General features: G+C 37.3%; 1 protein-coding gene and 1 non-coding gene across 2 annotated transcripts in view; both read right to left on the bottom strand.

Annotated features, from left to right (window-relative positions):
- The window catches only part of LOC124171716 (mitogen-activated protein kinase kinase kinase A-like), a 29,960-nt gene that overhangs the window by 757 nt on the left and 13,174 nt on the right, over window positions 1–16,029 (bottom strand). The window contains exons 11-16 of the mRNA XM_046550986.1: window positions 13,338–13,476; window positions 12,723–12,850; window positions 10,961–11,100; window positions 10,477–10,817; window positions 3,766–3,922; window positions 740–852 (exon numbers count right to left, since the gene is read on the bottom strand). Of these exons, the coding sequence (XP_046406942.1) occupies window positions 740–852; window positions 3,766–3,922; window positions 10,477–10,817; window positions 10,961–11,100; window positions 12,723–12,850; window positions 13,338–13,476 (1,018 nt within the window). The remainder of the gene's footprint in view (window positions 1–739; window positions 853–3,765; window positions 3,923–10,476; window positions 10,818–10,960; window positions 11,101–12,722; window positions 12,851–13,337; window positions 13,477–16,029) is intronic.
- Trnad-guc lies at window positions 7,916–7,987 on the bottom strand. Its single transcript has one exon. It is a non-coding gene; the product is annotated as a tRNA-Asp (tRNA).

Below are 16,029 nucleotides of genomic sequence, written 5' to 3'. Positions count from 1 at the left end.
ATCCTAAATGTGCTCTTTTGTTAGTGCTTCATCCACTGGTGATTTAAAAAAATTGGATTTTCTCTGCTCTATTTTCTGGGAATCATGTAATGTCATTTGAATTTTAGCTATGTAGCCTAGGTTCTTATTATGTATGTACAATGTTAATGTAAGCATAAAAGAAATGCTGATTACAACTATAGAGTGAGTGCCAATTATGCAAAAAAAAACTGAAAAATCATGAAAAAATTCAAAATTAAGCTCATTGCTATTTTTGAGATATTGGTGAATGAATGCTCTAATTGGAGGTTATCACATTACTTCCTTGAAAACAGCACTAAATCTGGCTCACATAGCTTGAAAAAGAATAATTTTTAAAAATATATAAGCATTGAATTGACTAAATTCTTTCACACGATTGTGCATTGTGGGTGACTCCCGTATAAGTTATCACCACAGCTAGTCCCGGTATACGTTAAAACTTTTATTATTTATTATTTTTGTGTCAATCAAACACATTTTGAAGCAAACCTTTTTTTTTTGTAAAATGTGTGAAAAGTTTTTATTCCTCAGTAGTACTTTCAGTTTCTCTTTCTTCTCAGTTCACTTTCAGTTCAGTTGAGGCAGAACCTCCTTAGTCTAGGTCCTCGGAGGTATATATTTCACACTTGATTATTATTTAATTCTAGTCAATTTTTATATTTGAAATGTTTTGAGCATGACTTTGGAGGAATTAAAGATAATCTATAAGGATGCTTACCAATGTGTAATACAATGCATTGAACTGGCACTTGCTTTTCACCTCTGGATCAGATTCAACTTCCTCTTCTTCACTCCACAGTATTATCTCGTTGTGTTGTTCACTGCAAAAATCTGAGTAGGAAAATTAGTTTATTTTCATGCCAAGTGCTTTACTTGAGGTCATATGTGTGAGGTGGAGTTCATTCCCAGACGGCACAGAATCCTCCGTATCTAATTCGTATGCAGATAGTATCCATTGACAAAAAGCGACGGAGCTGTAGTCAATGGATACTATCTGCATACAAATTAGATACGGAGGATTCTGTGCCGTCTGGGTTGTAATCATTGCATATCAGGTTCTCTGTTTCGGAAGTACTTAAAATATCTTCACATACAACATATGCTGCATCTCAGTCTGGATTTTTTTAATGCATTCAACTGGATTTCAAAAGTCTGATTTCAGCAGGAATCAGCAAGCTTGGTTCCCCCAAAGCAGAAAAATGGGCAATACAATAGACTCGTTATTACGAAGTTCACGGGACCGAAAAAACGGAGGTTTGTAATAACGAAGTTCGTATGAACGTTCGTTTTAGGAATCATCGAAAAAAAAGTATTATAGACGCGATTAAATCACGCGGAAATATATGTAAACAGGAAAATTCGTTCCAGTTTCTCAACAGAAGAATGCGGCATGACGCAATCAAGGGTATACAGTAAGTCCGATATACGAACTAGATACGTTCTAAGACCTTTTCCCTAAGTTGATAAACCCACAGTCCGGCCGAGAGTTGTCCGATGACAGGCAGAATGGTCTAGGTCAGGGTAGGGGGCAAGGCTGCCAGGTAAGAAACGCCTACAAAGGGCTCCGTGAAGAAAGGAGCCGGAAGAGACGACGAGCGTGAAGGACCCAAGGGAAGAATCACTTGTTTTGGTGGATCAGGCTTATTTCGGTGCTCCCTATGCATTTGACAACGTTGTATGACTAGGCGAGAGTGTAAGGTGTGTTCGGGGGATAGCGATTGGCTACATATCATGCTGGCGATGGGTTATTCACCCCTGGTATTGTGCCGTCATTGGACAACTCTCGCCGGCCGGACTGTATGCAAGGCATCGAGGAGTACGGTTGTCCTGCAGAATGCAACACTGCATCACACGCGCTGACTCACGATCGTGACGAACTGATCTACCTGGGCGTGCGACGCACCCGGAGCCGAAAATATAGCTCCCCGCGGTGACGAAGAACGGGCAAAACGCTGAACAGTTCCTAAACTCACTTCGGATTCTATGATACTTTGTTCAGATTTTGCCCACAGTGAGAATTCCCCAACGTCACACCGCGTAGCAACGGCCAAATGGGAAGGTGCCAAATTCGAAATTTGAAATTTTTGAATGCTCGTACCTCTGAAAATTCGTAAATGGAATGTGCGTAGGAAGATAACTAACTGTACGTCCAATTTATGAGAGGGTAACCATGGCTCCAGAAGAATGAAGCTTATTATATGATGTTGCGAGTAAATTGAATAAATAGCCATAATTGGCACTCTCGGGCACAGTACACGAGAAGAGCTTAAACGTGGCACGATTATTAACACTGAGTGTAGTGAATGTCCACCTAAATGCCGTTGCTTATGCGTGAAACTTCGTAATGAAGTTCATTTTGTAACCGCGAGGACCGGGACTGAGGTTCGTAATTTCGTAATAACGTTTCTTTTACCGTAGCTTGGATAGGCCTTTTCGTCGGGACCAACAATTTTCTTTGTAGTAACGAGGACTTCGTAATAACGTTGTTCGTATTAACGAGAGTACTGTATACAACAATGTTAAAGATTGGAAACTAGAGCTGCAGAAATTTTTGGCATGATTATATTTGACCTAATGCATCCTATTTAAGAACATAGCTCAAATGAATAATCGAAAGAGACAGATTTCATGGTAATTTTTTATGCTATTTTTTTTCTTTTGTTTCTGTGTTGTGCAATCTTTGCTCAGTGGTCATTCTATTGAAAAACTAGTTGTTTCTAGGTGGTCATGGTTGAATATAAAAGGGTAGATAGTAAAGAGAAAGCTTGTGTTTGAGAGAGCGGACTAGGGAAGTAGGTACGTAATAGGTGGTAAATCAAATGAACGGTTGCTCAAAAAAAATGATAATAGAGGCTCAACTGTACGTGTGGCTAAATTGAAGACTCACTCAAAGTTTTTGTCTTTCTATGTTAAGGAAGGTAAAACTCATTCAGCTTTAGGGGTGTGGTCTTAAATGGATTTTAACTGAAATTTGTGGCTTTTATTCAGCTGAATATGGCAGTTTTTATTATGTATGGAATTTTGTGGTTGTATTCATGGAAAATAGTAAGCACTTTCTAGTCTTTCACAACAGCTTGCATTCCTCCAACATTGTGAGTACACTGATAGTCTCATGGAAGCCTGGACTTGATATAAGGGGAAAGTTATTGGAAGACTTGCTTCGGCTATATTTTACTGATTGCTAAGAAATCATTGGAAATGCTTATTTTGACATTTAAAGGCTGTTTTACATGGGGTACGTCATTGGCCAATCTGAGGCATATATGAAGGCACAATCAAAATTACGTCTGTGAAGCAATGAATTGCTAGAACACATGCTACAATGTATGGATGCAAGATGGCAAAATAGCCCCTGCCCAAATTCCAAACTCGCATTCTCACAGATTCAGCATGTTTTCAGGGCTAGCCTGCACAATGATGTGCCCTGTGTAAAACGGCCTTAAGACAGAGTTGGCCCAATTTTTCTGCCATGCAAATATATACAAATATAATATAGTCTTTATTTATTAGTGGCTTCAGTCATTATGATTATAGCCAGGCCACTGTGGTACACATAATTATTTGCACGCAAGGATTTATTTTTCCTCCCTCACTCAAGTGAATATCATGATTGAACCTCTGATATTGATTTCTTATTATTTCTTTATATTGATTTCCTGTCATTTTATTGATTGGAGTATATTGCATTGGAATGTAAACTCTAAATAAATTTATTAGAATGCCATGTGCTGTATGCTGATTTACCTTCAGTGCTGGCTAATGTCTCTAAGGAGTTCCCAAGGTGCTGGTACATTCCCAGTTGCATGTTCTCATCATTCCATAGGGATGGCCCCAACTCATCGTCCTGGTAGAATTCCATCAGATTGAGCCCTAATATTTTTAAAAGTTTACTGGATGGTCTCTGAAAAAAGAACAATAGTAAGTTCACCTTTAATGGGGAGATTATCTCTTCCTCAATATCAGCAAAAACATTTTTATTTTTGAGGAGGTCATAGCAAGACAATGGCTTGGGTTCCGAGGGTTTATCACTCCTCTGGAATATGTAAATTCCTCTCAAGTGTAGTAAAAGTACCCTCCCCCAGCACCTCAAATACTCATTGTAATACCTTTTAGTTTAACCCTTTTGCTGCGGCCCACCCTCCCGAAACCTACCCATCACATGCAGCTAAGACTCTGAGTCCATGGCAGGAAAGATGTAAAGGTACGTTTACAGGAGCCTGCCATGCGAACGTACCAGGTACATTCACAGCAGCAAAAGGGTTAAAATGAAACAAGACTTAAAGTTTTGGTGTTGAATTTTTCATGAGGTTCTCTCATTGTTGGAGTTAGCTCTATGCTCACATTTCAAATTCCCACTCAGCCATCATTATTTGGGTAAAGATATAAAATGTTAGTATGAAGCCAAATGTATTTGACTAGATTCCAAAGAAACATTTGCATACTGTGAAGCCTCAAATCATTCAAAGTTATGTTTGATGAGTAGTGACAAGATAAGAGGTAGCCTAACCATTTGAGGACAGGCTGTAGATAGTGTGGAAGGGTTTGCGTACCTTGGAAATGCAATCACATCAAAGTGTCTCTGAGGGTAAGATCTCAAAACTGATTAAACCAGGCAAAAGTAGTGCTTTACAAAGAAAAGCAATCTTCTCACCTCCACTTGCATCAATGCTGAATCAATAAATCAATTCTGAAGACACTATGGACACTCAGGGTGGAAGAGAAGAATGGTAAAAAATGATTACTGCACATTTGTTATTATATTTTTTTGTTCCCTGGTATTTTCTTCTTGCGGCTAAGCTTTACGCCACAGAGTACGTCCATCAGGTGGTGGATGGTGTGTCGACCTCTAGATGTAGGCATTAGCAAGGAGAAGTGGACAAAAAGCGACAGCAATCTGAGGGGGGTATCGGTCTATCCTAGGGTAAGGTTGCCATTTAAATGACACCAAGACCTGTGCAGATCATAGCGGAGGCACTGGCCAGGCAAACTGTTGACAGCGTGTGACACAAGGGCTTGGCGAGTGTGCGCCTGAACTAATGCTATGGTTTCGTAAGATAGTTTTGATTAATAAAGGTTATTGCGTTAAAAATTATTTTATAATTCTTGTATAAAGTCACTCAGTTGGTATCTTTAATAATAAATGGGAAATATGAAATATGTGTGCTTCCTTTGTGTCACCCATTGACCAATCATGGATTTTTGCAATCGGCCAATGACATTTCGTATCCTCATTTCGAAAGTTTTGCTCTATGAAAACATCTGCTCACTGTGGACTGGTTAGATCTTGTTCTCCCGCGATGTACGTTTTTAGGTGTTGTTTGTACATAGTTGTTGATTCTATTTTAGTTTAATTCTCTCTACATCAAGTTTTTAGGCCTGCGTGTGGTGTGTGAGGTGGTTGACCACATTATATTTTCGAAAAAGTGATCATCTAAAGTAGTCACGTATATTCAGCTCATTAATGCTTGTATGGTGATCTTGATTTTGCTTACGGATTTGTGTGGTTCAACAATCAATAATCTCATATTCAGTGCAGTGAAGTGGCCACTGGTAAAAGAATTTTCTTTGTGATGTTCCTATCCCGTAATTTGTGAATACACTGAGGAATTATAGTTCGCTGCGTGTGTGGGTGCGAGGACTTAGTGTACACAAGTGAGGCATGGAGAGATGCTAGCCAGGCTTTCGCCATCCTGTGTTTAGTGTTTAATTATTTACTAATTCAAATCATTGTACTTGGCAGCTGAGTGACTTTTTTATGTTAATTTTTATGAAATAAATAGGCGTTTGCTTTGTGCATTTTGTGATTTTATTTCAATGATATCCTGCATAGTATCCCTACAGCATGCAAAGCAAGAATAAAAGTGGAATGGGGACTGGAGGGGAGGGGAAGTGGTAGGGGAGGGTGCTAGTTTACGGCAAACCTCCGCCGAATGCACTGCAGTTGCCCCAGCCGTGTCGTCTACTACGCTATCTACACTTTTTAACATTGAATGTCATATCTATGGTAAAGATGGTGTGACTTGGCGACTGGAGGCTGCAAACAATTATGCCTCTCAAACCCCAGAGGAGAGGGCAGCAGCTAATATTCATGTGTGTGAAATTGGAGACCGCAGTGGTTAATACAGCAGCACTCATATCACTGCAGGCATTGTAACATTTACTTATACGGCTGTGGTACTGAGATGTGGAAGGTTAGAGTAAACCGCCAATTTATTATCCCAAGGAGTTGCTGCTACTCCAGTCATTAACATAAAAAGATATGATGGAATTCTCCAGAGTATTATATTCATGATGTGTACAAGTCCTCCATTTGGATCTCCGGGCGAAAAATACTTGAGAGGGTATATCGGTCAAAAGTGATGCAATGTTAAGGATTGTGTCATGGAACGTTAGATCACTTCATACTTGAGGTAGGCTGGAGAACTTGAAAGTTGGGAATGCATAGGATGAACCTTGATGAATCAGGAATCAGCTGAATGAAGTGGCCTGAAGAAGGAGACTTCTGGAGTGGAAGCTCCAGAATTATGCACACAGGATTGCTAAGTGTTAATGTTAGGATGGGAAAATGCTTAGAAAGAGTGTTCAGATTAATGTGAAAAGCTATCTGCAGTTTAATGAGAGGATGGAATATAGTACATGTGGATAGTAGAGTACAATAGAGCACAGTAATGGTGAAGATGGAAACCAAATGTGTAGCTACTGTAGTGGTGTTTGGGTCTACATGCCTAAGTCAGATTATGAAGATGAAGAAGTGGAGGAAGTCCACCAAGACATAATGGAAGTAATCTTACTGGTAAGAGGAGAGGAAAATCTTATTACCCTGGACAATTGAAATGCAGTTTTTGGCAGAGGTCAAGGCTGGAGAATAACTGGAAAATATGGTTTAAGAAGCTGAAATGAAAGAGGAGAAAGGTTTCTTGAATTTTGCATAGTACCCAGGGTAGTGGTTGCCCACACATGATTCAAAAGTCCCATGCTAAGAAGATGCTTTTGGAAAATGCCAGGATACCTAAAGAGGTTCCAAATTGAATATATTCTGGTGGAACAAAGCTTCAGGAACCAGGTGAAGGATTGCAAAGGCTACCCTGGAACAGATATCGACAGTGACCATAACATAGTTGTACTGAAGTGCCGCCTAAAATTCAAGAAACTCAGGAGAACTGTGAAGAACGTATGGTAGGAAGAAAAATTGAAGGAGGCCCACATCAGCTAGTATTTCATGAGGCAGTAGAGAGTAAATTAAAGCAGGATGGTTCCAAGAAACTGGGAGATAGTTGGAAAGACATTAAAGGTGAACTTTAAGAGGCTTCAATAGAAGTTCTTGGTAGAAAAAAAAACGGGGCAGTCGTGGGACTGGCCGACAGAAGTGAAAACTGTAATAATTATTATCCATTTATTTTTTACATAGATTTAATATTATTAAAGAACTAATTTTTCCAGTAATACTCATTTTTCAACAAAAATTGAAATTATTTTTTTCAGCAAACTGTTTATTATTAAATATATATTAAAAATACGATGTGTATGAATTGAAAGTAACATCATTTATATATTAAAATATAATATGCTTTTATTTCTTTTATTTAATATGCTTTAAACCTATAATTGTTCACTATGCACATAAAAGAAACTGCCTTAAATTGTACTGACCTGTATTTTTATAGCGTGTACACTCTTCTGCATGTTCATGCACGAGCTCTTTATATTTAATGAACTTATACAATATACATATAGATTTTTATTTTCAATTTTAATATTTTTGAAACAAAAAGACTTTAACAGTCTATATATTAACAATATATTAACAAAGTTTATTTACTATACCTAGTCAGCCTGCGTAGTTGAAATATCCATTGTAAATTTTTTTAAATTGTATGTGATTGAGAAAAAAATCCTCCCCGGCGGGGAATCGAACCCCGGTCTCCCGCGTGACAGGCGGGGATACTGACCACTATACTACCGAGGATGTGATACTAAGAGACGAATTTTAAGTCGGAAATGTATGTCTCGCTGTAGCGATCGCGGTGTCGGGTCGGTGACGCTCACGCGAATTCTATGCTTTTTCCCCATCCCGCAAAAGTGCTTAACACCGCTAAAGAAGTTTTCACTTCAATAATCATCAAGGAGGAACCATGGGTCACACATGAAGTTTCAGATCTCAGTGACCAAAGGAGAAAGGACAAGAATGTGAAAACAGATGAAGGACAGAATAGTTACAAGAGAATAAGAAACAGATTTGTCATAAAATGAGGAAGGCGAAGGAAAAGTGGTTGAAGAATATTTGTGAAGATGTTCAGAACAATCTTGTTCGTGGAAAAGTAAGCCACCTATTGGATAGTGACGAACCACTTCAAGCGAAGGAGTGTGAGATGTAATTCCTTAAGGGAAAAAATTGAGAACTTGATTGAAAATGAGGACTAAGTTAGAGATGGATTGAGTATCTGAAAGAGTTGTACAGTGCAGTCTGAGAGCAAAAGTTACTGAAAACAAGGGGGAAGTGGATACAGATGGGAGGCCCAATTTTAACATCAGGAATTGACGTAGCAGTAAGAGACCTACATATGAATAAGGCATCTCAAATTGACTATGTTCCAATAGTGCTAATAGAAAATTCAGGAGTAAAGACCTTGAACCAGCTGTACAATATCCTAAATGAAATGTATTCAACCAGCGAAATACCAAAAGATGAGAGGAACATCATGGTCCTGATTCCAAAGAGAATAAGAGCAGAGAAATGTGAAAATTTTAGGGCCATAAGTCTGTCGACTAATGAATCCAGGATAGTGACAAGAATTATCTACAGAAGAGCAGAAGAGTTCTTGCTTGAGGACTTAAGAGTAGAAGGGAAACATTATTGTCCTGCTCATAAAGAAGAAAATGGAAAAGAGCAAGCCCACGTTCATTGCAATCGTGGACTTCAAGAAGGCATTTGACAATGTTGATTGGAGCTCAATGCTGAGAATCCTGAATGAAATTTGAGTTTACAAGAGAATCATCCACATTTTATGCAAAAGACCAAGTGGCAGTGATAAAATCATGACCCAGCTGTGAAAAAGCAAGAATTAGGAAAGGAGTGAGACAAGACTGATTTTTAACCCATAACTTTCAAAAATGTTTACATTGAGGAAACCTTCAATGAAAAGTCATCAGGTGTGAAAATCCATGGATAAAAAGTAGAATGCCATAATTTCTGGATGAAATAGTGCACTCATATTAGAATAAGAGAAGGATTTGAAGAATATTATGGTGAACATAAGTAGGATAATGGGTAGATATCAACTAAAAGTAAGCATCAGTTTCAATTTCTAAAAAGGAAAGAAGTAAGTTTCCAGTTCCATGCAATGCCCAGATTCATGTAAACAAAATTAGGACATACATGATGCCCAGGTTATTACTCTACTAGTTTGGTGAATAAAAATTATTATTATTATTACGTTAACCCACTCTCATCCACAAGCATACTGGTAGGCAGCCTGAAGCTGGCCACAAACACACGAGCTTACCGGTACGCAGAATGCATAGTGATATCTATCAATTGATCCTTCTGCTATCTTACAAGTTTTTTTTTGTAAGTTTTTGGCCAGATAGTGTACCTAAGACAGTAGACTCTCGTTATTACGAAGTTCACGGGACCGAAAAACCGGAGGGTCGTAATAACGAAGTTCGTATGAACGTTGCTTGAAGGAATCGTCGGAAAAAACCGTATGTGATTAACGCGATTAAATTACGCGGAAATATATATAAACAGCATAATTCGAAGCTTATTATATGGCGTTGCATGTATGGTGAAGAAAGAACCATAAATGACGCTCTTGGTCTCAGTGCACGAAGATAACTTGAACGTGGCGTGATTATTAAAACTTGGCGTAGTGAACATCCATCTAAATGCCATAGCTTATGCGTGGAACTTCGTAATAACGTTCATTTTGTAACCACCGGGACTGAGGTTCGTAATTTCGTAAAAACGAAATTTTCGTAATAACGTTTCTTTTCCTATAGCTTGGATAGGCCTTTCCGTCGGGACCAATGATTTGCTTCGTATAAACGAGAACTTCGTAATAAGGTTGTTCGTATTGACGAGGGTTACTGTAGTAGCTGCCATCATGTGGCTATTTAGAATTTTTTTGTAAATCGCCTGAGAAATACTTTTCTTGTAGATTTTATTCCCCTGAAAATGGGTCGATTTAAAGTGGATGGTCGATTTAAATCCCAGGGGATGGATGTGAATGGGTTAAAATGTCCATCTTTTGGATTCATACATGATGATTCTCAGAAATATTGAATCCCTCTCCACCCCTGAATATTTTCTTCAAAAAGGTGGCGTGGCAAAAGAGGTGACTGGTAATTTACTGGCTAAGGGTCCCTCCACCTGTCTATAGCTCTTTAAATTAATGTTAAAAATAAAATTGCCTATCTTACTGAGAACTAATTCCAATTGCTATGCTTTATATTTACCTTTGTCACTGTCAGTGGCTTTTCCAATTTGTTCACGCATGCATCATTGATGATGGGAAGCTGGAGAGAGCAGTCTTTGCTTATCTGTGGTTTAGTCCTTGACTCATGCTTTTCTGTACTGCATAATTTCCTGTCTAGGCTTTCAGTTTCTTTCTTGATAGTCTGAGGGTCATTTATCATGATCAAAAGTTGCTCACATATTTTTGTGATGACTTCTGGTTCGTTGTCATATAGCAAATTTGGCATCATATTCTTCTCATGATTAGATGGTAAACGATTGTATTTCTGCAACCAAGCTTTGCTATTTTCTGGATTGATATTAATTTCTTCTGATTTTTCTCCTAATTAATAGAAAATATATAATATGGTACTTTTCTTAAATTAATTATAATTCTAGATTTATTACGGTCTGAACAAAAATATATTCCTACTTGACATAACCGCAAATTATTCTTTGAAACTTATTATTTGGATGTATTCTTACCAGTTTCCTTACTCAAAGAAGGATAGTCCCTTTTCATTGAAAATCCCCCAAGAATCTGGTTTGGTTCTCTTGGGTTATGCTTATATTCACCATTAAGAACTTTTCCTTTATTCCAGTGGAAAGGCACGCTAGGGTCAATCCTAAAAAATATAATTTTTTTCATTAAGGTACGCATGATATACAGAGCCTCTGAGGAATTAGCATTGACCTAAAGAAAAGTTTTCATACCCAATCTAAATTGATCTATTGACCCTTATTTTCTATGCTTCCCTCTCCCCAAAATTCTTGGAAAAAAGGGGAAGCATGGATATCAGAAATCTAAAATTAGTAGTAGTATCAAATATCAAAAAAGAGTAGTAAGAATTTTGTGTTAACATTGTACCTCTTGGCCATCAGGGCCATGGCCAGAAAATAATTCATTGGTTTTTTTGGAGAAGGGGTACATTTAACCCCGTAGAGGTTGCGTAGAGACTAGTATGAATGACAGGGTGGGTTTTGTTATTGGATATGGATCATTAATATTTGAAATATTGTGCAACTTCCTAATGTTAAATGTATGTACAACTCATATTTGCTTTCATGTGATGAAATTTGTTTTTTTTTGTTCTGAGTCATTTTTCTGTAAAAAGCAATTTTTTTCTGAAGGTTCTTGATGATTTTTGTGGAAGTTTAGGACGCTAAGACTAAATCAAATTTAAATAGGCCAAGGATAATTGAATTTTATAATTCATCCTAGTCAGGTGGTCATACTCTCTACCAGCTTTGTAGCTTGCATGATGTATCGAGAGAAATAATTGGATGGCCAATGGTGGTCTTTTGTAGCTCTGAATATTGCTAAAATATATTCTCAAATTATTTTGTTGTTGGAATGCAATTTTTTCCCATACATCCTAAATGAATTATTGATTTCATTAACACGAGAGTTGACTACGGAGTATGGACTAAAACATGGAAACAATCCTCTTCTCAACCTTTTGAATTAAGGCTGAAAATTTAAGAAGTATGTATGCTCTGTCACATCCAATGCCAGAAAAAAATGAAGACATTGCCTCTGTTAAACGATGGACATGTGTCAATTGTAGGAGTGTTAAAAATAGTACAAATTCAAGAAATGTGCAAATAATATTTGTTTATAAGATGAACACATGGTGTGCTTTGACTACTATCCCCTTAATTTTTGAGAAACCATGTCTGAAATGGTACCTACAAATGGACTGTGAATGAAAAGAATAGTAAAATGATGCAGTGTTTTACTATGGCCATGAATTTTTAAGGAGTATTCATATGAAAACACCTGATAAAATATCAACTGTCTATTTTAAGACTTGAAAAAGTCTCTGGCATTAGTGAGATGCTGCATGGCCTTTCCAGTAACTACTAGTCACATGCTCTGTGCAGGGTTAAGACTGTATTTTCCAAATATTTATGGGGGGTTAGAACAATTGAATTAATTCCCTACTAAATGTGGGGGTTTGAGTATCATATATATTGAAGATTGTAGAAAGTAATTTCAGCGTTTTTATTAGTTGAAAAATAATTTGACAATTTTGTGTATATATTTGAATTTATAAAACTGGAATAGCATTAACATCATGATTAAAAAGCAGTTGGCTCAAGTTTTATGATTTAATATCTTGGAAGTATGATTTTTTACCTCTCGAGTATGTCCAAAAACTGTGGTGGACAGGATGCAAAAATGTGGCGTACATGAGTAGATACAGCTCTAGTAGCGAGAAAAAACATTTTCGGAAGTGTAATTTACCTTGCAGAAAAGCTTTGATTTTTTTTGGCCACATGGTTAAAATTTGGAACTCCATTGCTGCAATTGTTGTTCAGTATAGCTGATTTTTCCTGATCCAATGCTATTTTCTTAACACTTCTTGGAAATCCCTGAAAATCACAGTCATCGGGCATCACTTTTCATTTCATTCATCAATATTTACAATTTTATAGGCGCCCATTTTTTACCTGTGTTTAAATAATATAGGTGACAATAATCATGGATTCATATTCCACCATCTGCTACTATAAAAATCATCTTTCAAGACCAGTGGCATATCCAGGGGGAGGGGGAGTTCTTCCCCTCCAAAACCAAGACAAAAAGACTTTGGATGATAATTTACACTTGTGACTGAATATCATCACTTATTGTGGTTACTTTCATCATTCTTCCCTAGCTCTGTATTCTTTATAAGCTGATTAATTTTAAAGGATCAAAGTTATCTTTAAGATTAATTGCTTTACTATGGGTGGGAAACTGATATTTTATCCTAAAGTACCTTGTTGACATCGGGAATGGGCAACTAATTCTTATTTTTGTTCTTAAATGTATGCATTGATTTGTTGTTTTCAGGTAATATTATAAAATCATAAATACCCTTTCACTTTGATGACTTGCTGGTTTAATGGCAGATGCTCTGTATGGTGTTGATGAGCCACAACTCCAAGAAAATTCCAGTGAACTGGAGGATGATAACTGCTTTTCTAAACTGTGACTTGCTGGCTTGATCCTTGAACTGCAAAGGTGATAATTGATTTTACTTAAAATTAATGAATCTATTTAATTTTTGAAATGTATTTAGCATCAAACTCAAAAAAGCCTCACCGACCAATGTGTTGTATTATTTGACTACAGCATTTAATAATATATGTATATATACACACAAAATTTTCATGTCAAAGAAAAGTTAACACAGATAAGGAACACAGTTTTTCAGTGTTAGCATTAAATCCAAATGACAGCCATTGAATTCAATTGATTTCTGTAGCCACTACAGTTAAAAAGGCGTTAAAAAAAGTTAAAAATTCTTTCATCATAAAGGGCGAAATGATATGGGAGAGAAAGAAATATAATTTTGCTGAAGAAAAAAGTTAGTCTTCACAAACATATTGTTCTTTCATCATAAAGGGTGGATGTACACATGAAAGAGTCTAGGGAATACGAGGTGCTGTCAGATAGCCTCTATCATGGTGTGACAGAGGTGAAGGAATAGTGTGAAAAACTCACAAAGCTTCCTTGTGGCAGATGGGGATTCAGATCACAACCTAGTTCTTATGAAATTCAGCATAAGATTTAAAACACTATGGAAAATTAGAAAGGCAAGAAAATGGAACGTAGAAGCTCTAAAGATTATTACAGTATGAGCCCGCTAACGAGAGTACTGCATATTGCGAGAGGCTCGTTATATTGAGTGGTAGTCTTTGTACCACCAAACGGCCTATGTTTTACATGCAAAATAAATAGCATATGGTGAGATCAAAATGTTCCTTCTGCAATACACACTCCATATTACGATAAATATCTCTCGAGGGCGATAAACCGCTGAACAAGTATGAACTATAATGGAAGCTCGTTTTAGAGAATACCACATATCATGAGAATTGCATTATAACTAGTGTTGGGTAGTGTACCATCAAAAGGCCTACAACTGACTGAAAATATATGGATTGTGCGAGGCTGAGAAGTCTCTCCCACGCAATGTACTCAGTATTGCAATGGACATCTCTTTAGAGTGGTGAAATCTAGAAAGTAATCAGAGTCACCCATTTGACCCATTTGATGATTTTACAGGTGACGGCAGAAATAATAATTCTTAAAAGAAGTGCACGAGGTTTATTTCGTCAGCTATTAAACATCTAAGCATCACAGATACAGTACACGTAACCGTGCGGTTAAATCGTTATGCACAACTCAACTTGATGACTACCTAGCTTGCGGGTGCAGAGTCTATGAAAGATTTATAACATAATAGCAAGCATAAATTTGCTTCGTGTGTGGAGAGGACTCGGAGAGAGGTCTGCGTGCCAGGCTGCCTGTCGTCAATCGGGGGCAGTGTACGGAGTTCGCTGATGCCGCGTGCTGGAGCTCTATGTTAATTGCCTCTGAATGTTGCAGATGGCACGATTACGCCATTGATCACAGGGCCGCGTCTGGCTATGACTACCTCTCATGCATCTTTGTGTGATATGATAGTTTGACGCGGCATCTGGAACATGATTTCGACTGTGACAAAGCGATTTGACACTCACCAATCCCGGACGATCCCAGATCTGTGATCATGTCACTACATATCGAACAATACCCAACCACGGGTGCGTGGTTTTACGGAAACAAGGTCATTATTTATTTGGTGATATTTTATTAGCAACATTTTGAACAAATACACGAGTCCAGGCAAACACAGATCTTATTTCTCTATGAAATAGCAATGATAAGAAAGAAAAACTGTTAGTTAAGGTGAATGGAGGGACTTTATCTACACCTTTGGATATAAAACCCGCACGATATAGCCAGCGATTTTCCGGGAAATTAAGAACTCTTTAAACAGAGATTCCACTGCATTAGGAGGAAATAGTGGAGAACAGTATCTAGAGATTGGAGATAGAGAGACTATAAAGGAAAGGAGGGATAAGATTAAAATAGAAATAGTCAAAGTGGCCGAAAAGTCAATTGGCTACATTGACTGCACACATTTCAGAGTTAGAAGATTTTGTATTTGTATAATAATATGAATTAATTTAATTATAGCCATACTTTGAAAGAGACATGTTTCTCGTGCAAAGTGAAAATCATATGGAGATCCCTTTGGGATGGAACTTTTGGGATAGGTTGCATGGAGAGATAGACTATGAAAGGACTTAACAAGATTAGCAAGTATTTTAAGCTTTAGTGATTTAGATTTTAGAAGATTAACAATGAGCTTCTAGGTAGAACACCATGTTCAAATGTAAGTAAGGAATGAGATATGGCTATGCCTTGCTGTCAATTCTTGTAAATATTCCTGGGCAATCTGGGTGCAGAAGGACACTGAAAGAAGAATACTAAAATCTTGTAGTGAAATTATTTGAGTGTCATAATTGGTCATAAAAAGATAAATTAATGGGAAGAAAACTGCCCTGCTGGTCATTAGAGTTACACTTTGGAGATAACATAGAATAATCATATTCATGATCTCCAAAATTAACCTAAATACTATGAAAATTAGTTTAGGCCGATTAAATTAGGCTCACCATTGTCAAATATCATATTAAAACCACAAATTGCCAAAACTTTTTCTCATAAATGTATG

The sequence above is a fragment of the Ischnura elegans genome, chromosome X, assembly GCF_921293095.1.
Source record: "Ischnura elegans chromosome X, ioIscEleg1.1, whole genome shotgun sequence".
Classification (NCBI taxonomy): domain Eukaryota; kingdom Metazoa; phylum Arthropoda; class Insecta; order Odonata; family Coenagrionidae; genus Ischnura; species Ischnura elegans.
Note: the sequence above shows the minus strand (reverse complement) of the source record. Positions and strands in the feature narration are given on the sequence as shown.